We start from the raw sequence: 25,446 nt of genomic DNA on the forward strand, positions 1-25,446 counted from the left end.
CAGAAATTCCACAGAAAACCAAACCATTAAGCAGTACCACCAGATGATATGAGCGCTCCAGGGCAGCGGCTGCTACAAGTGTGAGACCACAGCAGACCATGGAAGGGGATGCGGTGAGAAATGCCTTGAACAATATGCATTTTTGCAGCTTCATTTGTACATATGGAAAAAGTGATAATATGGAGTATGCTTCATATTCTTAATACTTTTTAATTTCTGTCTCACGTGCATTCTGTCAATCTGCTTTTTGATAGAGCACACTCATTTATCAGTTTTCTGCAGCTGATAACCTTGCCCAAGGAAGTCTGTTCTATAACTATTTTAACCTTTACAGCTAGATGGTGCCTCTCTTACTGCAAAGCCTCCTCTCAAAGGAAAGTGTCCGTTTCAGTCCTCACTAGAGCACAGTGGCCGTTCCCTGTGGACACTCAGAAGTTTTACCCTAAAGCAGTGGTGATGGGAGTTGTAGTCCCAAAACAGCTGGAGGGCCAAGTTTGGCCATCACTGCCCTAAAGAATACAGCTTGCATACTTTTAACCTCTATTAAAATACAGATGAGAGTTCACTGTTCTTCCTGCGGCAGTTAACAGTCATCTGTATTCAACACCAGACCTTATTTGATTGCTAAAGGCTATGACAAATACTTCCAACTAAAGCATCATCTTCAAAGAGCACCTGATTAATGAAAGATCATGGTGCTGCGTTGTAAATTAATGGCATTTTGTTCCAGCCCAACAATGGGAATTGGAGCTATAAGCTGGTTTCATCTTAGGCATTGGTATTTTTGATGCTGTTGTACCAGATATATTAAATTTTAATGTCTCTGTGTTTATTTGGAATTTTTGTGGTTAAGTTAAAAAAAAGAGGAGTGGTAGTTCATGTTAAACCATGCCTAGAGCCAGAACTACTATATACAGACCCAGATGGTAGATTGTTAATACTTAAAATAAAACACCAAGGGGAAATAATTTATGTAACAGGAGTCTATGCACCTAACCAGAATAAAAGGGAATTATTCAAGAAGAGTGAAAAAAGATGTTGGAATATTTGGAAGGAAAAATAATATTACTGGGAGATTTAAATGGAGTCACCAATTCACAATTGGATAGATCAGGAGAAGGAAATAAACAAGGGAAACTACCTCCTACTTCTTCTTTTTTTAAATTGCAGTAAAATTTCAATGAAGGGAGAATGAGTCAGCAAGTTATCCACTTCCTCCCCTTCCCCCACCGCCCCACACCCTTTGTATTTCAGAGCAGGATCACTGAGACAATGTCACTGGGGAAAAGCCAAGAGAGCAGGAGGCCTTTCAAGGAGCCCCTGGGAACAGAAGTGGGCTCTACTCGTGTGATCACCATTGTTTTTATCGCACTCCTCATAGACTTGTTGGGGTTCACCCTCATCCTGCCTCTCCTTCCTTCAATTCTTGACCATTACAGCAATAATAATGTAAGTAAGACCTAAGCCACTTACCCAAAACACTCGCAATAAACATGTAAAATATGATGGGATGCCACCATGGCATGATTGTGCTATGGCAGTGCTTGAAACGCACATCTCTGTAAAGAGTGTGCTCTAACGATAATGTACCACTTTAGTCCAGGTGCCAAAGTGGTCCACCTGGAATTTTGGTGTGCCAAACATCCTATCTTCTGTATACAGTGGTACCTTGGGTTACATACGCTTCAGGTTACAGACTCCGCTAACCCTGAAATAGTACTTTGGTTTAAGAACTTTGCTTCAGGATGAAAAGAGAAATCGTGCTCTGGCGGCGTGGAAGCAGCAGGAGGCCCCATAACCTAAAGTGGACTTCAGGTTAAGAACAGTTTCGGGTTAAGAACGGACCTCCGGAACGAATTAAGTACTTAACCCAAGGTACCACTGTATGCAGATGCCTAAACCAGACAATGCCTCTATGTAACCTCTGGGCAATTTGAAATGTTTGGGTTCAGTGTTTTGGTATCTGAGTGAACCAGCATTGCTCATGGAGCATGTGTTACTGCTTAAAAACAACAACTTTTCAGGCAACAATAAATCTTTAGAGCTCATAGTAAGTGATCTAGCACATCTGTGTCTTAGGTGAAAACTTAAGACAGGTTTTGATGTAAATCTAAACTGGTACGGTAATACTGCAGCGAATAGTAACTGTTAGTGTTTTTTTTAAAGCTGCTCTTGTTATCTTCCAGTGGGGAGATTTCAGACTTGTGACGGTTAGTTTCGTTCTTCACTCCATGTTGCTGACTGTAGGAAGGCAATGCAGGAAGCCCTTGTATTACTCTGACTGGATGTGAAGCATAGGATTAGTAAAAGCAGAACGTGACTAGTTCCTTCTTCCCCTTGTGATGTGGCATAAATAACGGAGAGTGTGAGAGTGTGGTTAAGCTATTCTCTTTCTTTCCAGTGGCTTGTCTGTCTCTGAACCACTAAGATGTTAAATGATAGTCCAAATGTTACAGAGCCTGCTGAGGTCTGAGGGCAGTTAAGGCTTTCTTGTCTATTAAAGCAAGTGTTTCTAAAAACATTGGTTGTGGTTGCTTTTTGCACATGACAAGAACTAGAAAAAATAATTGCGGAATAATTGCACGTGGTGGGCAGCTCTCAGGCTGACTATGGTTGCTCCCCTGTCCTCCCCTGAATTTATCCCTCCCGTGCATGTTTTCTTCCACAGGATAGTTTCTACATGACGTTGCAGCACGGGGTGGACTGGTTCAGTGAAGTGGTTCAAGTGCCTTCTGAAAGGAAATACAACAGTGTCTTATTTGGAGGTATGAATGAAGTTTCAATATAGGAGTCTTAGGTTTGCTCACAGTTTGCATGAAGCGCAGGACCATATAAATCTGGCATTAAATGCAATTAAGCCATCTTAATCATGCATGGGAAATACTTCCTCATGCTTTCAGGTGGGTCCTGAGGACAACGGCCCAAAATGTTTAGGATCCTTGGCAGCCTTCAAAATGTAATGTGTGGTATGGCTCACACGTGAACATGGCTGTGAAGGATTGACCTTGATGCTGGCAGATCCAGATTGCATTTTAATTTTCCATATTTTGCAGGTCTGATTGGCTCCATATTTTCCATCCTTCAGTTCTTCTCCTCTCCACTTACTGGTGCCACGTCTGATTACTTTGGGAGACGGCCGATCATGTTGTTGACTGTGGTATGTCTGTTGACAGGACTAAAGAATGTGCAGTATAGATCGGTTACATGATCTAAGTAACCCCAGCTAAACCCAGGCAGCCCTTTTCCATTATGCACTGGGTGTTGTGCGAGTCAAACCATTACATTTTATGGATTAGTTCTGGTCAGGCTGAATTCATCTTGCAAGGTTGAGTTGCACAGGTAATAAGTAGGGCAAAATCATAGTTGTTGTTTTTTAAAACTCAGCCAATTCAGCATGAGCTGGGTGTTCCTCTGGTGCGCACACACAGGCCTTGAGCTTTTCCTACGTGTTCTCCTCCACTGAGGAACACTTCGCCATTTCCTCTGGCACAGGCTGTTCTTTTTGTACATTCACATGCACCTCCCATTACTCTCTTCCACAAGTGGAGAACTCTATCAGCAGCAGCACCTCAGCTCCAGCCACCTCCAGCTTCTCCAAGGTTTTGTCCTTGGCTACTGACTACGTCTCTTCAAAGTCCAAGCCCCTCAGCTGCCCATCCACACTCTGGATCTCTTCCAGCGGGGCTCCTGGGTCACTTTCAACCCCCTGTAGAATTTCACCCGGCAGGGCCCTCACCTCGCGTGGAGTCACGCTTTCCTCTCCACTGAGGCTTCTCACGCACACTGCTTGCAGCTGTCAGTTGAACCACTGGTTTTGCCGCTCCATCCATTGCTGGCTTTGCTGCTCCAGGAATGCTGCTGTTCCTCCATTTCGGCTCAGATTCTTGCTTACAGGTTCTTCAGGGAGCATGAATCCCACTTCTGACAGCATTGTTGCACGCCATCCTAATCTCCAAGCAATGCGAGGTTCCAGGCGCTTAACCAGGGATTGTGTTTCCTTCAGGATGAGGTACAGGAGAGGCTCTGGGGTCTTTATGGGATATGGTGTGTGTGTGTATACACAACCTGAGCCTACCATGGGTATGGGGGCGTGTCTGCAGTATCAACACCCCAGCTTTGGATTCAAACATAAATCAAACATTGCTGTGACTCTCCCTCCACTTTGCTGCTTTGCTTCTAGCTCACATCACTCCAAAACTCTCTGCTGTCAATTCTGGGTTTGTGCTTCTATCTAACTGCGACTTGGGAGAGGAGGCCCCACCCATTTGCTATCTCACACAGAGCCCCTTCCTTTGTTCTCTTGATGGCCCTTCACCCAGGCTCTCAACTCAATGGGAAGCCAGCCTGGCTTGTATATCCACACTTGCTGGATCCAAGGGTTAAGAGGGTCTTTGCTTACAGCCTACTCCCCTGCCCCAAACTTATAACTATATATATTTATGGGGCAGAATCCTACAAGACCTCATCACCTTCTCCTCCCCGCTGCAGCCCTCTGCACATGCCACCAGAATCTGTGCTTTACTTTTCATTTAAAGAAAGGAGAAGGAATATATTTGTTCACACACAAGCGCGCACATGCACACACACCCCCAGTACATAGCAACTTTCCTGATTCCTTTTAATGAAGTGAAGAAAATGACTAATTTATCAAGTAGCAGGAAGGAAGGAGATGGGGATGAGAGCAAGTATTGGGGGTAGGATGAGTGAGTGATCCAAAGGGCGGGGGGGGGGTGGCTCTCAAAGGCATCTTTCCCTGGGCTCCCTTCAGCCTGGCAGTGCTGTTGATTCCATCTTACAATAAACAGCTGTGTATTGCCTTGCCTTTAGGCTAGAAGAGAAAAGTTTCTATGCCAGCTGAAAAAGCTGCTGTTCTTTGCAGCATCAGAGATGTTTTAGATAACCTTCATGATTTGTGCTGCTTGAAGATTGCTGAATACACAAGCTTGGACAACCCCAATATGTGTGAAAATTCTCTTCAATACTGCTTTTATGTGCTTATGAATTGGTCTGCATATGGCCAGTAATTGTCCTAGGTTTTTTTTCCTCATCAAACTTTTATTCTGAATAAGTAACCTGGAATTTCTCTTTAGCTTCCCAAATTGGGTTCAATAAAGAATCCAATAACAGTATTCTTTTGAGAAAACATGAGGTTTCCCCCCATTTTTTAGTTTAGGTTCAGTTTAGCTTCCCCTGTGTAATACTGTAGGTCCAAGGGGGAGTGCTTACATTTTCTTGTGCTTTCTAAATTCCATTATTTTCATAACGTATGTACCTTCTTATTTCTGTAGATTGGTATGATAGCATCATATTCCTTGTGGGCCATTTCCAGGAGCTTTGAGCTATTCATTTTCTCCAGAATTCTCGGTGGAATAAGCAAAGGGAATGTCAGCCTCTCCACTGCAATAATTGCTGACTTGCAGAGTCCAAAAGCTCGAAGCAAAGGCATGGTGAGTTAACGGCCTGGTGTGAGCCTTTGATCAGGATCTTTGCTGTTTAATTTTTGATCAGCCACATGGATGTGAATGTGTTCCGCATACAGAGTGGGATGGGATGAGATGCAACAGTGACATGAACATGGCCATTCCCATGTTTTGTTTGCCCAATACTAGGCTAGGAATGTTAGGTGCCATTTCCCCCAGAATCCCAAGGGGTGGTGGTGGTTAGAATTCTCCAGTCACAGTCCAACCTGACTTCAGCCTAAACTTCATGCTTCTTTCTATCCAGTAGAAAAATTGCAGATTCCAGGTGGTATCCAATGCAGTGCAAGGACTTCTGCCTGCACAACGGAACGCCCTCTCCCTCTTCTCCCTCTGCCTAAATGTGTTCTGGAGTTTTGCCCCCGACCCTCTGGAGCAAGTTTGGGGACTGTGGGAGGGGAGTATGGGGAGGCACAGGTAGTGGTCGTGGTGGCAGCCCTGGCTCTGTCTCAGGGAAGAAGACGCAGCTCCCCTTCACGCCCCACACCAAGAAACTGGGCCCAGCTCGGCACTCGGCCTCCTCCACTCCCCCAATATTAGGGGAGCTGAGCCCCCTGCTAAACAATGTTGAGGGGGCTGAGGTGTCTTCAGCCCTAAGGAGCTGGCGCCTATGCCCTCAAGACAGCTTACACAATATACAGTGGTACCTCAGGTTACAGACGCTTCAGGTTACAGACGCTTCAGGTTACAGACTCTGCTAACCCAGAAATAGTACCCCAGGTTAAGAACTTTGCTTCAGGATGAGAACAGAAATTGTGCTCTGGTGGCACAGCGGGAGGCCCCATTAGCTAAAGTGGTCTTCAGGTTAAGAACAGTTTCAGGTTAAGAACAGACCTCCGGAATGAATTAAGTTCTTAACCCAAGGTACCACTGTATAAGCTTTATCAGTACAACTTAAAATATCTTAATATGTGTTGCATTTGTGCAAAGTGCATACCTTCCCCAATGAAACCAGCAAAATATTAAGAACAAATTCCTCAGGAAAGTGCTTTCGCTCCCCAACGGGACCCCAGCTGCTCTTCTTCGTGCTGAAGCTGATGTGACAACAATGCAGGCTAGAATTGATTACCTGTGCCTAAATTATGTGAAAAGACTTCAATCTTTTTCGAAGGAGAGATGCCCCGCTATGTCTTACACCAGGGGTGGCCAACTCCTGAGGGACTGTGATCTACTTTCAGAATTAAAATCTGACAGTTATCTACCCCCCTTTTTAGGAGTTCAGGTCAAAGTTGTTGAACTTTGTTTAGGGAGGTGAAATGCTCCATTTCAAGCCCGTTTTTGGGGTCCCATTTTGGGGAGGGACTTTTAAGGGGGGATGGACGCGGGTGGCGCTGTGGGTAAAACCTCAGTGCCTAGGGCTTGCCGATCGTATGGTCGGCAGTTCGAATCCCCGTGGCGGGGTGAGCTCCCATCTTTCGGTCCCAGCTCCTGCCCACCTAGCAGTTCAAAAGCACTCCTAAGTGCAAGTAGATAAATAGGTACCGCTTTATAGCGGGAAGGTAAACGGCGTTTCCATGTGCTGCGCTGGTGCTGGATCGCCAGAGCAGCTTCGTCACGCTGGCCACGTGACCCAGAAGTGTCTTCGGAAGGCGCCGGCTCCCGGCCTCTAGAGTGAGATGAGCGCACAACCCTAGAGTCAGACACGACTGGCCCGTATGGGCAGGGGTACCTTTACCTTTACCTTTAAGGGGGGAGGGGATTAGTCACTCTCCATCTTCCATTACAGATATCAGGAGAAAATACAGGCAAGGGGAAGGGGGCGGGGGCTGGGTGCTCTTGGGCAAAAGCAAATGAAAATGAGCCCGCGATCAACAGCGATCGACTGCAACCTCCCGGGGATCGACCAGTCAATCCTGATTGACCTGTTGGACATCCCTGTCTTACACAGAACGGGAACAGACCAAATGCTGGAAGGCTGGCGTCCAACGCCTCTTGTCCCAATATCAATTACAAGATCTTCAGGTGACCCTGAAGATGGATAAGAGGCACTTAAGAGACTGTCTCTTTAGGTCCGATGCAGAAGGGGATCTAGCCATGGTTGCTTCTACCAAGAGCTCACCATGGTTCCTGCTTATCAAAACGGAGCATGCCTGAGCCAGATACCTGACAAAGCTCCCACTTGCCGTACTAAGAATCGCTTTTACAGAACTACGATTCCAATTGATGCCCTCGGTGGTGTTGGATGGACGGTACGGCAAAGTATGTTATGAAGAGAGACTCTGTGTGGACAACCCTGCGTCGAGGACCTGTGCCGTTATTTATTGCAGTGCCCGTTATATATAGACTCAACAGACCGATTTATAAAACCCCTGTTTATGAGTGGAACACATTTGAATAGGGTGGAAAGGGTAAAATGGCTACTGAGCAACAACAACGACTTTGTTACTTATAAAGTAGCACTCTGTGTGCTGGCAGCTAAGAAGATCAGCATGAAGGAACTAGATAAAATAGCAGTCAACTGCAAAGGGGATTCGGATATTTAATTTGGCACATCTTACCTGAGAATTTTCTGCTATTCTGTTCTATTTAATGCAACAAATAATTTTAGTAGCCGTGACCGTGGTTTTATTGTATGTCTGTGCCCGATGATTTTTATGGTTATTGCTGTTGTTGTTTTTTGTTCTCCTTCTGAATGATGCCATGGCCTATGGCTAGGGCAATAAAAAGTTTAATTGGTATTGGTAACAAAATATTAAGTTATTATTGAGAAAGATGAATGTGTAATTATGGGTATCTATGTTTCAAATAGTAAATGTGCATATTTGCTGCTCTGGAAGCTCTAGTAGAGTTGAAGGAGGAGAGAAATGCTACTAAATAAGTATTACCCTTGTTTCCCTAGGCAATGATTGGCGTTGCTTTCTCCCTGGGCTTTACCTTTGGGCCTATGCTTGGAGCATACCTCTCCATGGAAAAAGAGAAGGGAGAAATCTTCTATGTTCGGTCTGCTATGTTTGCTGTCATGTTTGCAGTGATTGACTTGGCTTTCGTCTTCATGTTGTTGCCAGAGACACTCCCCAAAGAAAAACGGGTAACATGTTCTAGAGATAGATAGTCGCCATCTTGCTCTTAACAGAACATCAGGAAACCAGTGCCTCCATTTTTAAGCAGAATCTGGCCCAAATAAATTGTCTCACTCTGCTTTATAGTTTCAAAACAGGTCTGGAGCTCCATGTATGCTTGTTACTGGCAAGTGGCAAGTTATCTTCCTTATGTTCCATTAAGTGGAATTGCACAAGAAATGCAGAAGAACACATAGTCCTCAAGGGCAGAATTTATTTACTGCATTCAAGTCCCATCTCCCCTCCAAAGAGTACAGTCCCCCCCCCTTCCCATTTAATCACCACATCAAAACTTGAGATAGGTTAGGCTAAGAGAGAGCAAGCCCACGGTCACCCCATGAGCTTTATGGCAGAGAAGGGATCCAAACTTTGGTCTCCCAAGTTCTAGTCTAGCAGCCAAACCACCATGTAATGCTATCTTTATTGCCCTAGTTGGAGCATGGGATATGGATGGCAAAGGCGGACTGGGTTAAGTGGTCCAAGTCACTAAAGTCAAAGTAGCAAATACGATTTTAATGGTTCTCCATTAATTTTGCAAATGCTTAAGATAGTTTTTTAATTAATCTTGATCCTTCCAAGAGCTGCTTTGAGCTACTTGGCTTTTTAGTGCTAAGAAATTATCAAGTGTCATGTTACTTTAATTCTGGACAGAAAAGGCACACGTTGAGAGAAATGATTAACAAACATAGTTTAGGCCTTGGAAGTGTGCGAGTGGCTGTGTGTGAGTGTGTGTTTGTGTGGTGTCAGATGGTGGGCGTCAGCTCTAACCATTAGCAAAGTGAAGCAGCTGGTGTATTGCCTACTGTTAGGGAGGAAGACAGAGGACTGTGGGATTTTTCTGCTTCAGGTGTCAAAGTTGGTTGACCTCGGTCACTATGCACCTTCATTTGCCGAGGGACCCTTTGCTGCTCTGACATTTCGTCAGCCCTGGTGTAGATACAGGAAAAGTAAAGCTAGACTAATTCCAAAAAGCCATTGCTAGAGAAGTATAGTCACTTGAATCTGGAATCTCTCAGCCACCACAACCCCTGAATCTGGGATATTAACAGCACATTTACACGGTCCACTCCGGAACAAGTCCCTCAAATCCAGTGAGGCTTATTCCCAGGTAAGAGGGTATAGCGTTGCACCCTAAAGACTCCTTAAACCTGCTTTATAGCACAATTTTGTGCAGGGATACTTTGACATAAGTCCCATTGGGTTCAGTGGACTCAGAATTGCACCGGAGGCCCAGACAACTCTACATGCATAGTTGTTTGTTTCAGATCTCCTGGATAGCATGCGGAAGCTGGAAAAGTCTCTCTCCCTTGCTATTCCTTTCCTCTACATATATGAAAATAACTGGATGTAGCTATAGTGTTATTTTAAAACAAATACTTACGAGTGCATTGTACAAGCAGAATTGGGAAATGGTTGTTTGAGATCACCAACTGAATTTAGAACAATGTGGGTAACAGATAAAATTCTGATTTGGTCTATGCAACTTTAAAAGAAAAATGTGTGAAAATAAATATCAAATGTTATACTATCACAAACTAGATCTATAAACCAGGACAAAATGGGAGAGAGATTTTTCAAAATAAAAATAAAAATGAAGCTTTCTGCACCATTGGTGGGGTTGTCCCAAAGTGGAAAACTATTAAAGGACATAAAATAAAATTTAAAAGTAAAAATTGTTTTAAGACCCAAGCTTTTAAAAAATCTTTTTATTGTTTCATTAACCAGTACACTCAAAACAATAAATGATAGCAAGAATAATATAGCATAATAGAATACCAAGGAATAAATGAAACGAAACTGGTTATCTAAATTAGTCCCTATATAACTCTCAATTAGTATGAGGCAGCCTTCTCTCTTTCCCAGTACTCTTTATGTGTTTGATAAATTTCCATTTATTTATACCTGTACAACCCAGGACTTTCAAAATTTGGCTCCTAAGATTTCCAGCCAGAGGAGACTCCCACAGTCTGCTTTTGCAGCAACATGGGGTGGAAGTGTCGGTCTTGCTCAGGGGTCAGCAACCTTTTTCAGCCGTGGGCCGGTCCACTGTCCCTCAGACCTTGTGGGGGCCCGGACTATATTTTGGAGAGAAAAAATATGAACGAATTCCTATGCCCCACAAATAACCCAGAGATTCATTTTAAATAAAAGGACACATTCTCCTCATGTAAAAACATGCTGATTTCCAGACCGTCCACGGGCCAAATTGAGAAGGCGATTGGGCCACATCCGGCCCCTGGGCCTTAGGTTGCCTACCCCTGGTCTTGCTCACGCAGGTAGCACTAAAGTCCTGGTTTTGTGTGGCACGCAAAGCAGCTCAGTCACAGTCCCTTCAGACTCAATTCTTTCCTTCTCCTTGTTTTGTTAGGTGTCCTCCATTATGTCGGGATTCCAGTCAGCAGCTGGCCTGATTAGTCCTCGGGCTCTGTTCCAGTTCTCTGCCGTCAGCCAAAATATGGAAACCTCTTCGAAAGAGAGCAAGTCCTTGAGCTTTTTGTTCTTCCTTTTATTATGAAGTTGCCTGTGCATGTCAAAATCCACTACCTTTTTCTCCTTTGCGCCAACCCTGATGTTGCAAAATGTTGTGTTGTCTTTCTTCACAATGAGGCTTAGCCCTTTCCTGAATATATTTGCATATCTGCACTTTTGCTTGAGATTTGGCAGTCCTCCCAGTGAGCAAACTGGCTTGAGTTTATGCAGCACATGAAAGAATGATTGCAGAGATATGCTTTGAGTGCGTAAGGCCTCTGCGTGCATCAGCTTCTGTTAGTAACATGAAAATATACTCTCTGACATGTGGAATGAAACATGGAGTGCAATAGAAATAGGTTTTTTTTTAAAAAACCACACACAACACAATTCCAGTAAAAGGCACATTTACTCTGAACTAGTAATCACACCAGTATTTTTCTTACCACACCTGCATAGTAGGATTAGTCAAGTACTGAAGCTTTCAATACTTTTACAGAGAAAGCATCTTATCTCACCATCTTTTAAAATGTATTTGTTTAAAACATATTTATGCCACTTCTAAGACATATCAAGGTACAGCATCTAATTACCGTACTTTTCGCACCATAACACTCAGTTTTTTCCCCCTAAAAGGTAAAGGGAAATGTGTCTGCGCGTTATGGAGCGAATGCAGGCAGGAGGAGCCGCTCTTGCTGGCTGTTCGGCAGCCTCTCTTCCTCCGCTTGGCTTGCTGAGAAGCCGGCAACAGCTGAGCAATCGCTGAATGTCGGGAGACAGCCTCTCTTCCTCCTGTCTGCCTGCTCTATGGCTTTTTGGCGAGGTGGGAGAAGGGAGGCAGCTCGGAAGCCGGCAAGAGCTGCGCGCAGCGTGTAAAAGCCAAGGTGGGGAAAGGGAGACAGCCTCTCTTTCTCAGTGTCTGCCTGCTCTATGGCTCTCCCTTACACAAATGTAAGCGGCATTTTCTTTACAATGAGCCTTCTTTACAATGAGCCGGAAGGAGGGACAGAGAGGGCATCCCCTTCCGTCCCTCCCCCAGCACCTCACCGGTAAATTCAAACAAAGCGGCTTACAAGGCTCGTGTCCCTGAGTCTCCTCCTCCTCTTTTTGCTCCAGTTCGAGGCAAGGCAGCTGCACAAATGTGAGTTCCCCCTCTCTCTTCCTTCCCTCCCTCCCTCCCTCTTCCAACTTCAAAAAATATTGGGGGGACAGCCAGGTAAGCCCCACTCACATACCACAATGGGGGGTGGGGGATGACTCCCTCAAATATTTAATGGGGGGGTGAAGGCACCTAGGCCCATAGGAGTTGGCTGCTTTGCCTAGGACAAATGTGAGCTCTCCATCTCTCTTCCCTCCCTCCCTCTTCCAACTTCAATAAAATATTGGGGGGGGCAGGTACAGGTAAGCCCCATCTCACAGACTGCAATGATCTCAAGACAAAGTGCATGCACACTGGTACCTTATATGAATGGCAATTCCCATCAGCATGGGGGGAGGATGACTCCCTCAAATATTTAATGGGGGGGGGGTGAAGGCACCTAGGCCTATAGCAGTTGGCTGCTTTGCCTAGGACAAGTGTGAGCTCCCCCCCTCCTCTTCCTTCATCACTGTATTGGAGATACCATACATTACTGACAGTTCCTTCATTCACGTGGTTACAAAGCACGGATCTACATGGATCCTCAGGATTTTTGCACTGTGTCACCCCAAATTCACCATCAGATCACATAGCATGTCCATGGCTACAGCTTGCACCAAAAAAAATCACGCACCCACTGTTGCCTGGGGCCGCAATGGTGCAAAAACATGGTTACAAAGCACGGATCCACATAGATCCTCAGGATTTTTGCATTGGGCTACCCCAAACTCACCGTCAGATCACATGTCTGTGGCCACAGCATGAACCACAAAAATCATACATCCACTGTTTCGTTTAGAATTTTTTTTTTCTTGTTTTCCTCCTCTAAAAACTATGTGCGTGTTATGGTTGGGAGCGTGTTATAGAGCAAAAAATATGGTAATATCCCCTTACGCAGGGGTTACGTTCCAGGGATAGCACATGACACCAAAATCACGTATAGTCAAAACGCATTGGGTGCAGGAGTGGGTGCCTGTCCAGTGGGCCAGCAGAGATGACCTAAGGCATGGAAAGGCCAGGAAGGGGACAGAGGAGGAAGGGGCTGGAAACAGTGTGTATATGCAAGGAGCCAGTATTACATCTGCACTGGATTTGTGTGTTGTAACAGCTTTTAGTCTTCCACAGCTGGAGCCAGAGCCCCATCTGAGATTTGCAAAGTCTAGAGCTGCTTTTTTGAAGGTTTTGATTCTATTGGTATGGCCATTCTGTTGGTATGTTTACTTTTGTACTTGTTCTTAAGAATGGAATTTGATGGTGGTGTTTTGTAACAGATCTCAAGATCCTAGGCCTGGTGTATTTCCTGTATCTTTTCCTGTTTTCTGGTCTGGAATACACTCTGAGCTTTCTTGTCCATCAACACTTCCAATTCAGCAGGTATTTCGCATGATATTTATTTTATTTGTCAAAATAGTGAGCCTCACGAGACATCAGTATAAACAAAGTTCTGTCATGGTGTTTACTCAGATGACCTCTATGTTTAATTACAGTATAAGATGTCATTCCCACTCCAATCCACCCCCATAATGTAGGCTCTGGTTGAGAAAACTCATCTAGTGTTGCAGGCCATTTTCTCTGAAAATATTTGTCCCGTTAGCTTGCATAAATCACCCAAAGTGGGAACTCAGCTGGCAGTCCTCTCTCATATGAGTGAACATTCCTATAACCATTTTACTTACCTATTTCCTTGATACATTTGAATCATGCTCTTCCATCAAGGATATGTCTGACAATTTAGCTCAGGCGTAGGCAAGCTTGGCCCTCCAGATGTTTTGGGACTGCAACTCCCATCATCCCTAGCTAACAGGACCAGTGGTCAGGGATGATGGGAATTGTAGTGTCAAAACATCTGGAGGGCCGAGTTTGCCTGTGCCTGATTTAGCCTCTCTGCACCTCTGTTAGGCTGAGAGAGTTGCTTCCAAAGGCCAGTCACCAAGTTTCGTGACTGAGCAGGGATTTGAACTCATGCTTGCGCTCTTTTGGAACGTAGAGACGGCATTCACCAGGTCTGAGAGATCTCCTGTCAAGGTGCTCTGCTGCGGACCCAGGTGTATGTGGCAGCTAAGTCTGGGAGGCTGCCTGCCTCTCCAATTCCCTACAATGTGCTAGTGCAACACTGCATCATGCATTGCGTTAAATTATAACATGGCAGGCACTTTCCCACACGGGCCCTGATCCCAGATAAGTCCACTCCTGGCGGGGCAGGAGGGGGACCCAGGCAGCTGCCGGTGCTCATGGGCCCTGCTGGGGAACATGAGGCCTGGCAGCTGCTCAGTGCTAAAACTGGTTCTCTCATATCTTTTGTTTCCCTCCATTTTTGTCATATGATTACAATTTTTTTATTGATTTTTGCAAATTTTAACAATGTCAGCAAACATATGACGATACAAACGTAACCCCCTCCCAAAGACAAGAATATTCCCAGGCTGTCCTCATTACTGTATGATTTTTGAGAGCTTAGTTTTTTAGGATTCATTGTTGGTAACTGATTCCGTGTTGTTAGTGGTAAGGCGGCCCAAGAAGGCTTCCCTCTTGCAGGGACACCAGAAGCCGGGGGCAGCTTTTCATTTCTGAATGTGGAGATGTTTTGGTGACCAGAGGTCATTCCTGAGAGGCAATTTGGTTTGTAATGATCAAGAGCTGCCCAGACACTTAAATGTTTTTCATTATAAAAATGTGAATGGAGTCAGATTTCATCCACCACCCCCACCCCCAGCAACACATAGCTGTTGCCAGGTACTTAAAGGACTCAGCCCATGACATAAATTTGCATTTGCTCATTTATATGTAGAAATGCCCCTGAGAAATTAAGATGGTGTCTGGTTGGCCAGGTGTGTGACTTAGCAGCAGTACACCTTGCAGGGCAGCTGGCTAGCCTAATATATTTAAGATTAAAAAGGAGAGGAAGGGCAAAAGAACTGAGGTATGCTGGCAAAGTAATAATTTTAGAAGCCTCCTGTAGAGGGGAGATTGAATGCTTTATGTCAAAGTTTCTTCTAGTTACTGACTGGGTAGAACTAACTACTACTAACAAACATAACTGCAAATCAAGCTAAACTACTTTGCCCCTAAGAGGGCTGTGTCAGAACTACTAAACTGGTTAGTTAGGGAACATGCCCAAAAATCCACAGTATATATTCCTTAAAATATAACAGCTGCCAGCCATGTTAATTTTGGGAGTTTGGACACGGAGAAGAAAGTAACTTTTTCCTGTTTTCTCTTAGTCTGGAACAAGGGAAGATGTTTTTCTTCATTGGAATTACGATGGCTGTGATCCAAGGAGGTTACACTCGCCAGATTGAGCCAGGAAACGAAGTGAAGACTGTAAAAAGGGTGAGGCTTGCTTTCCATTTGAAGTAGTCTTTCTTGTACTGTCTTTTGCTTCATGCATACTTGAAGAATTTTCAGGAAATGTGTCTTCTGTCATTTAACTTGTAATAGATCCTGTTGATTTCTCTCCTTTTGTGAGAGAGTACACAAAGCATTTGTTCATGTTGGAGAAGGTCAGTGTTCAGTAGACCATAATAATGAGAGAGAGAGAGAGAGAGAGAGAGAGAGAGAGAGAGAGAGAGAGAGAGAGAGACTGGCTTTGGGGCTATGAAGTGGATATAAAATGGTCTTTAAAGTGCAGTTTCTGGTGGTGATGGTGCCCAATTCCACCATCAAACAAATCATTCCAAACCAACTATTTTGTTCCTAGCATAAAATTTCTTGTCAGTTCGCCAAATGAGAAAAGAAAACCAATAAAATAAAGGCTCATTATCCTATTCTCTATTTTCTTGCAGAGATCTTTAGAAAAAAAACCCTAGAGAAATTCTGAGTCATCTTCCATGCCACACTTCTGGTCATTTTACTCACATGTAAAATGCCATTTTGAAAAACTGTTAAACTTGAGGAAATTATCTTTGAAATGATATAGAGCATGTTAACTATATATGAAGATGAAAAATGGGTCTATAGGTTGACATTGTCATGGAATCACCCCTACTACATTGCTCTTTGGTTTTCCCTCCCCTTAAGAAGGAGAGCTCTTGAATTTCTCAGTGCAAGGGGCTTTTGTGGCAGGCAGGGGCGGGCAAGAAAGGAGAAGGGAAAAGACGAGGGTGGCCACTGACTCCCCCCTTGCCTCATCCGAATGTTGCCATGTTCCAGGGAGCCAGCCAGAGCTGTTTCAAGGTGAGCAGATGCCTGCATCTCAATAGATGAAGCAGAAGACAGAGCGGGAGCCCAACTGCTCTCAGAGTAGGGCAGGCCCAGGAGAAGAAGATTTGGGTTTTCACTAGAGTTTGTGTACTGTAAAACCATGAACTTTCTCACTTTGCCCCCTTTTCTTTTCGACAGGCAATAATGGCATCAGCTCTTGGTTTCCTTTTTGTTGGCTGGAGTTCTAATATGATCCTCCTGGGCACGGGACTGTTGCTTTACTCCTTTGGTGAGCTTCTCAAACAAATCTTTTCAGGCGCTAAAGCAAAGCGAAATTGGCTCCATAGATTTCTTGAGTTCATTAATGCAGAATGGATTTAGGTTTCCAAACTGCCTTTGTTGCTTATCAATCTTGAAGGAGATGTCCTTTCGAGTTTATTTTAATGCTAATGACATGATAGAAGTTGCCATGGTGATGTTTAAACACGTCATTAACTTGTGTCGCCTCAGCTTATGGTTGATCTTTCCAGCCTCCTTCTAGGGGCTGAAGAGGATATCTAAATTGTCAATAATCCTGGCTTAGCATGCTTTTCCAAAAAAGAAATGTGATGTCCCCGACTGCTGTTTAAATACAAAATAGACATCTACAGGCAGAGGAAAGTTGCATAGTCCAGGCTGTCCAATCAGGGCTTGAGTTCAGTTAAGCGCAGGGGTCAGCATACTTTTTCAGCAGGGGGCCGGTCCACTGTCCCTCAGACCTTGTGGAGGGCCGGACTATATTTTGGAAAAAAAATAGAAATGAACGAATTCCTATTCCCCACAAATAACCCACAGATGCATTTTAAATAAATTGACACATTCTACTCAGGTAAAAACACACTGATTCCCAGACCGTCTGCAGGCCGGATTTAGAAGGCGATTGGGCTGGATCCGGCCCCCGGGCCTTAGTTTGCCTACCCATGAGTTAAGGCAAGGACTCTTGAACCTAGAGGATGCTCAGTTTCCCAGTTGACTGCTGAGGAGATGGACCAGTCTTTTCCTTGCAACTTAATCCCTGAATTGCAAATACTGCAAAGCTCTGCAAAAGACCAGCAAGGTATTTTCCAAAAGAAAGGCCTTACTGGAAATTTCTGTTCTCTGACTGGAAGGGATTCCATCACCTTTTGATGGCTCCTTCCTCTGGATCCTCATCTTTGGCTTTTTCTCCAGAGGAAGGGGGTGAAGCTTGAGGAGCCCCCCTGTCCCTTGCTGCAAATACAGAAAGGCCATCTGGCAACAGGAGCTCTTTTATCATGCTTGTGAAAAAATACTGCTGAGGGGTTTGAGCACTGGAAGTGCCCCAACAAACTCCTCCCCGTGTTCACTTAAAGGCAGAAGCCTGAAGGACCAGCCACCTCCCATTTCCTGCATCACAGGGGGTTGGACTGGATGACCCTCAGGGTCCCTTCCAATTGGACAATTCTGTGATTCCATGATGCCAGTCCTGAAAAAGAGCAAGAGTTAGAATGCCCTCCGGGAGGCTTGCAGACAGAAAGCCACAGTATGGACATTCCTGTTTTCTCCTGAGGCTCCTGGAAGGCATTTGTTCGGGATCTACCAGCATGATCAACTAAGGCAAGCATCCCCAGACTCGGCCCTCCAGATGTTTTGGGACTACAATTCCCATCATCCCTGACCACTGGTCCTGCTAGCTAGGGATGATGGGAGTTGTAGTCCCAAAACATCCGGAGGGCCGAGTTTGGGGGTGCCTGAACTAAGGGATAGTTTTTGGTATGACTAGCATCTGCCTGACCAGCACTTTCAGGGGAAAAACCTCACCCTAAATTGTCATTAGGACTTAAATCCTGAATTCATCACTCCAGCAGTGTTTAAAGGGGGTGGGGGAAGCTGATTCAGAGAGCAGTTTGGCAAACTGCTGTAATTAAGACAGTCTCTGTGCTCCTGTATGAGCAAACAGGAGTGGAGGAGCTGTTTTAAAGCCTTTGCAAAAGCCTCTTTGTGCAGCGTGTGTATGAGAACGACTTCAAATGACACTTTTGCATAGGGTTTAATCCCCATTCAAGTGATGAGCAGGGATTCGATCCTGCTGTTTTGGCTATGGAATCTTGTTTCCTACTGGGAACTGGATCGTAGCCCATGCAGAATTAAACCTTCTCCTCCTGCCATCCATTGTTAACACATTTGCATTCTCACTTGTTTAATCATTTTCTAACCTGTTATTAAATTACTTCCAGCTGCTGCTACGGTTGTTCCTTGTTTGTCTACGGTGGTGTCTGGATATGGTACGTGGCTGTTTACTCTTGTAACGGGCAGAGCCCTTCTCTAAGGAGTTTTTTGCTTGCTCTTTTAACTGTGTGTTGAATCTTTAAAGCCAGGCTGCTGTCAGATTCTTTTGCCTCATAGTTGGAGATAGATTAAACACAGAGTTGGAAATTTGTTCCACTTGGCGTTGGCTCCTGCTCTGTTTTGTACAGCACGCAGTAAGGACAGTAGGTGTGGTTCAGACAAATGCAAGCACTCGAAGTACCATTAATTTTTGTGGAAATGAGTGAAGGATCTGTTTAACTCTCCCGTTAAGAAATGTGGGACTTCAAATGGCTTATTACTGACTGGGGCATGCCAAGTTTTTATAGACTGCTTATTCCTATATGGTGCTAGCGACTACAGATACCTTACACTAGAGCCCACAAAATGATCTCTAAATAAAATAATACATTTTTGCAGGTGGAAACTATTGCCCTATTTTCACATCTTGTATGAGCACAAGGGAAGATAAAGACATTCAGTTCAAAGTAATGGTAGGAATGACCAAGAATGGCTAAGTAGAAACTCTGTCCTCTAACCCAAGGATTTGCTCAACATTCCTCTGCCGGTTAACTGGCGAATAAAATATACCTCAGGGAGCCTCACAGATGGAAATGTAGTTTTGATGCTGAGTTTTAGCAGCGAAGTACACTCAAGATTGTGGGATTTAGGCCTCACATGCTGGTGGTAAACTTGCCTGAACAACTCTCCTGCATGTTCTAGTTTCTCATAAAAGCAAAGTTGAGAAGAACTTCTAACACTATTACTCCAGTTGCACCTAAAAATGCAAGATTAAAAGGACAAGAATCAAATGGAGATAGTTAGAATGCTCACTGGGTTTGACAGTTTAGACTTGTTCTCATTATTTGAATAACTGAAGGAGTTGGGTTATGTTGAAAGTGTTGCTTGGTAGCTGGGGTTGTTTCTGATGCAACAAAAGTGTTTCTTTTGTTTGTAAGCCATCCAGGGCATTGTCGTCAATGGACAGCTGTCTAAATGTAAGAAGTAGATGAACTGCAGCAGCTTTTTAGTCTGAGACATCATGGCAAACGCACAGATACTCCTGCTACCTCCCTGCTACATAACTCCTTCCTTGACTCCACTACTTTGCAGCCATTTTGTTTGAGGTCTCAAATCTGGGTCTGCTGACCAGTGCATAGTTCCAGCCTCAATAACTCTCAGGAGGCAGTGAATCTGGTCTTCCTAGCCAGGGCCTCAGGATAAGGATGCACGGTTCCCTCTTAAAGACCCAATCCTTTATCATTTTATTTCTCAGATGTTTTATAGTGCTGGTCTCTAAGTGTTTTGCCTTGGTAGGGAAAGCCAAGAAGTAAGAAACGGACAAGTAGTAAATGATGATGGTTCTTTCTTTCATAGGGTTAGCCAGCCAAAAGGGAACCCTAATGGGAATCTTAAGGAGTCTGGGGGCCCTCGCAAGAGCTTTTGGACCAATTGTGTCAGCAACAGGTAATTGTGCATGTATGCATGTGCTCACATGCGCCCTTGTCAGCAATAGAAACAATATATGGATTTCACCAGGGAGAAAATTGAACCTCGCATTGCGTATCACGGAAAGTGTTTCAGCTATGGTAGGATTCCTGTTTTCATGCTTTTGTCAGGAAAGGTTGCAATAGCAACATGCATTTTCCTCGATACTACGAAGCGTGGCTGTGATACAGAGAAGTGCATCCATGCACCCCACATTTTGCTTGTAATTTGCATTACAAGGTAGTCTTGGCAGCCAACTAAAATTAGAAACTTGCATCTCTCCCTCTCCCTTCTAACGTCTAAAACTACAAAATGCCTGCCTTGAGGTTGTTGCAGGTCACTTTCTTTGCCCTTGCTCCAGTTTTTGTTTGTTGTGGGGACTCTTCAGCCCCTCACTCAACCTTCCCTTCCCACCATTAGGTTTAAGAAGCATCTTTTGGATAAGAGCTTTTTTAAAGGGGAAATGCTGCTGGTCAAAGTCCAGTCTCCAAATGCTTTTTGAACTTAGGAGCTTTAAAAATCAATTTGGGTATTCTTCCAGGGAAATTCTGAGGGGAAAAGATAAGGTTTTTATCTCACTATGGGCTTGCTGTAGATGTTTGTGTGTGTGCTTCAATTCAAACTAGCTCTGTATTGGAAAAGGTGGCATTTGAGGCTTCCCCAGGAACTGACCTTCCTATAGCACTTGCTGACTAGAGAGAAGCAGAGTTCTGAACTCCAGATACCTCACAGGAGCCTCCCTATAGCTTGCGCCAGGCACAGAGCCTCAGGAAAGCAAACAGACCTGCAGCAAAACGTCTGTGGAGCTGAGTCACATCCTCGCCCCTTTCCCATCCATGAGGCTTTCCTCATGGTAGAGTTCCTGGAGCATTTTCTGACACCTGCCGTCTTGGGCAAATGTGGTTATTTTTTATTGGGCCCTGGCTGCTGCCAGTCTGTTGATATCGTTGGATAGGAGCAGAGGGTTCTGCTTTCCGTTCAAAAATTCCAGTCCAGGTAATATTTAATTCTGGTGAGGAAAAGCTGCATCTTCTGGGAATGGCAGAGCTCTTCTCACTCAGTTTGGTACAAACTGTTTTGTGGAGGCCACTTTAGGAAAGTTCTTGCTTTTTTCTGATTAACAATATTCTTAAATGCTGTTTTTCTCCTTCCTTTCTTTCCAGTATACTGGCTGGCAGGAGCTGAAGTTTGTTTCACGGTCTGTGCCTTTTCGTTCCTCCTCCCCTTCGTTCTCCTTGGATACATTCAAAAGCAAAGGAAAGAGTAACAAGCAACTCTGGCTACCATTTCCCAAGAAACATTGGAAATCAGGCCCTTAGGCGGCTGAGCTAAGAAACATTTTGTGGCACCTCTGGCCTTTGCATATGATGAAGTGCACAGATTTTGAGCACACGTTATTTCTGCTGCACTGTGGCAAAGAGCCCTGGAGGGAAACCTCAGCTACTGTCTTTCAGCAAACAATACCTTTGCCATAAAAAATGGTCAGATACATTTCCTGTTCTGCGAGAGAGTGCACAGTGGTGGGAAAGGGTTGTTTGCTTTGGCAGAAAGTGTTTAAAGAAAGAAATGAAACAATATCTACAGACTTGCACTAGACATGCTGCATAAATTTTGTTGAATGTGTTTTGTCTGTACATGCACACACACATGCAAACGTATACTATCCTTGAAATACGTTTTCTAAATAATATATTTACTGTTGATTTGTCTGCCAGATTTGAAGCACACACAGGTCCCGCTATGGCAACACTCGTTATCTGCAAATTCAATTATCCAAACACAAAGAATTATGCCCAAACCATGGTACAAAAACAGCTGATTCAGATATCCAAACAGCCAGTTTGCCCACTTCCTTACTTGTGTTTTGCTGGTTGGCTGCAGCCATTTCTGGAAAAAGCCCGGGGGGGTGTCAGAGACTGGACAAATCACAGATTATAAATGTTCCCGTAGGAAATAATGGAAATCATCAGCTCGCTATGCAAATGCTTGCAAATGATTTCCTGGTAATGCACTGTGTTTAGAAAGCAGGACCTACATGTACAACATGTCCTTGACACTTAGCTATTGAGCTCAAGTAGATCTGTATGTTTTGTATATTGACGCCAAAACCTGAGTCTTAACAGGTTGCCAAGGGCAATAGTTGTTTCTTTAAACCAAAGGCTTAAGTTGCAAGCTGGAAAAGTGTGTACAGGTATATCCTACGGTTAGCAGTAAGATGAAACGCATCATGTTTGTACCATCATGTGCAAAAGATTGTGTAGTTAAGGTAGTATGTTTCTAAGGTAACCAGTTGTTTTTGTTTTTTGTTTTTGCATAATTATGATTCTGGCTCTGTTTACAAGAAGTGTATTTTATATTCTTTACATAAATATTCCAGATTAAGCTTCAGGGATAATGGGAAGACTTTTCATGCTTGCAACAAATCACTTGAAGGGAGGAACTTATGCCTTACCACATGGGATATGTGAACGTGAGGCACGCTTAGATTTGGTCGATCATTCAGTACGGTGTGAAAGCATGAGACACAGTGCAGTCTAAATCATTAATCACTCAGAAGTAATCTATTTAATTCTATTAATTCACTGGGGCTTACTCCCAAGAAAGTGGTTAGAGAAGTCCCGTTTCCTGTTCTGTGAGGGAACTGTGCTGCCAATTCTGTGAATTTAAGCCTAGCAACAGTCATCCACCAATAGTTCTGACTATTCTGGATTAACACTCCTGTTTGGGGTTTGTTTGTTTTTTAAAAATATTTTTTCATATTTTATTGGAATTTGATTGTTTTAAGAGTTAAAACTAGAGTAGAAAGTCAACCAGATTTTGGTCTACAATTGCAATTTGATACAGGAAAACCTGAACAGGTTGACATTTAAGGTGGCTTCCTATTGTGCCTTGATGTTGCTTCATATTGTGCCAAAGCATCAGCCTGCTACAGCCAACAGTTACGATGTCTTAATAGGCTGGTTTTCAGGGGGGAAGGAACCTGAAAACATAAAGAGTAATCTGGAACATACGAAGCTGCCTTATAGCAAATATAATAGTTCAGTATTACTCAGAAGTCAGCACTAGCTAGTAATTGCTCTCCAGGGTCAAGGGCAGACAGGGTCTGCTTCCTGAACCTTTTTTGAATTCAGTTGTTTTAAGATTAAACCTGAGGTTTCTGTATGTAAATGAAGTGTTTGACCCCTGTGCCAAAAACTCCTACTGTAGTATCTGTGGAAACAATTGTAGCACTTAAATTACAGCTGTGCAAGACACGCCCATCCATCTAATTTGGGCCCTGATTCATTGATCTGGATCTGCCCCTAGTATAGACCTAATCTGGACCTCATTTGCATTGAGAAACCAAAACAGCCATCCTTTTTTCCCCCACTAAGTTCATGAAATTGGAGACATGGTGGCCCCTACAACCGTACAGGTGGCCCTAGGGCAGGCATAGGCAAACTCGGCCCTCCAGATGTTTTGGGACTACAATTCCCATCATCCCTGACCGCTGGTCCTGTTAGCTAGGGATGATGGGAATTGTAGTCCCAAATAACTGGAGGGCCGGAGTTTGCCTATGCCTGCCCTAGGCTGTTGCTGCTAGCTACTTTTTGAAGTCCCATTTAGTTGAGTGAGGCTTACCCTTGAACTGAAATCCCATTCCCACTTAATGTAATTCCACTTTTCTTTGGCAACTCCTTGCAGCTGCTGTAATACTGCATCTTGGCTCTAAATAACTTTTTCTCTATAGCAGTCTAAAACATTAAGCATACTGATTTTTGTGTTGTGCAGATTTTTTTTGTTTTCCCTGTATAAAACTTTTGAGAGACCAATTTTTCATTGAGTTATTAAAAGCACGCCTGTCTTTGTGCCTTATCCAGCAAGTTGGATCCCAGCTGGTTTATTCTCCTGAATTCTGTATAGCATCCCTGTTAGAGGAGGCAAATTTTATTCTGTTGTTTTTTCCCTCTCTTTTTCTTCTGCTACACAAGCAGCCAGCATACCAGCTGCCTCTGAATGTAATTGAAAAAGAGAGCAACAGGAAAATTAATAAAGCCAGGAATGCAGGAAGAGAAAAAAGCAGAGAGGAAAAGAAGAGATAGGAAAGTTGGGGAAATGAGAGGCAGCAAGAAAAACAAGAGATTCTTTGGAAAGCAGGAAAGGATGCTTCTTCTCCCCCAATTTATCTCCCTTCCTTAATCTATAGTTGGCTACTATGACCTCTGCCAAAAGCTTAAGAGGAGCTGGCCCCTCTCTTTAAATTAGAACTCTATTTTCGCTCTGTGACAAAATGGTTATTTGTCTCTGTAAAATAGGCTAAAGGGTCTGTTTTTATATTTACTGCTCTGGTGTATGAGGGGTTAATTGTCATTGCAGCCTCTTAATTGGAGTCTCATGTAACAAAGGTCACCTAATTAAGACCTGCAGAGGCCATTCTTAACCAGGTCTGTTCTGTGCCCCCCCATGCATAGCAGATACCTATATTGCGTTTTGAAGATGTTGCTTTTTCAATAAACATTTTAAAATGGAATTTTTTATTCCAGTCTGTATCTGTATTGGATTTTGTTTGTATATATGAAATGGTTGTATCTATGTTTTTATGGTTATATCACTTTGCTATGTTTCTGAGAGTGATTTATGAATTCTTAAAAAACATAATAAAAATTCCTTCCTTCCAGATAGTATTTATATATGTAAGATTCAGGGCACAAACTTTAATATCAACATACATCATAGTCCTTCAGTTTGGCTGCAGGCTGCCTACTTAGTTTTGTATAAATCATTCACGTCGAGAATAAATTGTAAGCGAGTTGGGTCAATGAGATTAGCCTTGGCCAAGGTAAGCTTGTGCTCAGGATCTAGAGAAAACAAAGACTATTTGCAGATGAATAGTGGAAGATAAGCACCTGACAGCTAGAACTAATCCACAGATAAATGAAATATGTGAAAAAATTGTCCAGTAGCACCTTAGAGACCAACTAAGTTCTTGGTATATAAGCTTTCGTGTGCATGCACACTTCTTCAGATACATGTACACAAAAGCTTATACCAAGAACAAATTTAGTCGGTCTTAAGTTTCTACTGGACAATTATATATATATATTTTGACTGCGTCAGACCAACACTGCTACCTACCTGAATCTAGAACAACAGATAAATATTGATGAAGGCTGTATGAGTGTTTTTAAAGTTGCAAATTTACACTGTTGAAAGCCTATCTGTGGGTTAGGGAGCAGTTATTGGGCTCATCACAGGTTTCACTGGTGATGTGTGATATTATTTGGCCTTGAATCTTTTTGTCAGGGGTCAATATATTGGCTTGCTGGATTCCTGTAGCCATATGCTATAGTTAGTGATTTTTGTCCCACTGCCCATGGGGGGAAACACGGAT

General features: G+C 43.7%; 1 protein-coding gene across 3 annotated transcripts; it reads left to right on the top strand.

Annotated features, from left to right (window-relative positions):
* MFSD10 (major facilitator superfamily domain containing 10) lies at positions 1–24,585 on the top strand. Of its 3 annotated transcripts, none has more exons than XM_081021430.1 (13): positions 1–113; positions 1,260–1,449; positions 2,669–2,765; positions 3,054–3,157; positions 5,289–5,447; positions 8,317–8,505; positions 10,905–11,013; positions 13,415–13,517; positions 15,365–15,473; positions 16,482–16,572; positions 18,518–18,565; positions 19,965–20,054; positions 21,239–24,585. In XM_081021430.1, the coding sequence occupies exons 1-13, from the start codon at positions 109–111 to the stop codon at positions 21,340–21,342; spliced, it is 1,398 nt and encodes a 465-aa protein (XP_080877556.1). In that variant the 5' UTR covers positions 1–108; the 3' UTR covers positions 21,343–24,585. The 3 variants fall into 3 exon arrangements, with proteins under 3 accessions (XP_080877556.1, XP_080877555.1, XP_080877557.1); XM_081021429.1 differs by having other exon boundaries at positions 4–113; positions 1,255–1,449; XM_081021431.1 differs by lacking the exon at positions 8,317–8,505 and having other exon boundaries at positions 4–113; positions 1,255–1,449.
* Positions 24,586–25,446: the final 861 nt, after the last annotated feature.

The sequence above is a fragment of the Podarcis pityusensis genome (genome assembly GCF_964106645.2).
Source record: "Podarcis pityusensis genome assembly, chromosome: 9".
NCBI classification, from domain to species: domain Eukaryota; kingdom Metazoa; phylum Chordata; class Lepidosauria; order Squamata; family Lacertidae; genus Podarcis; species Podarcis pityusensis.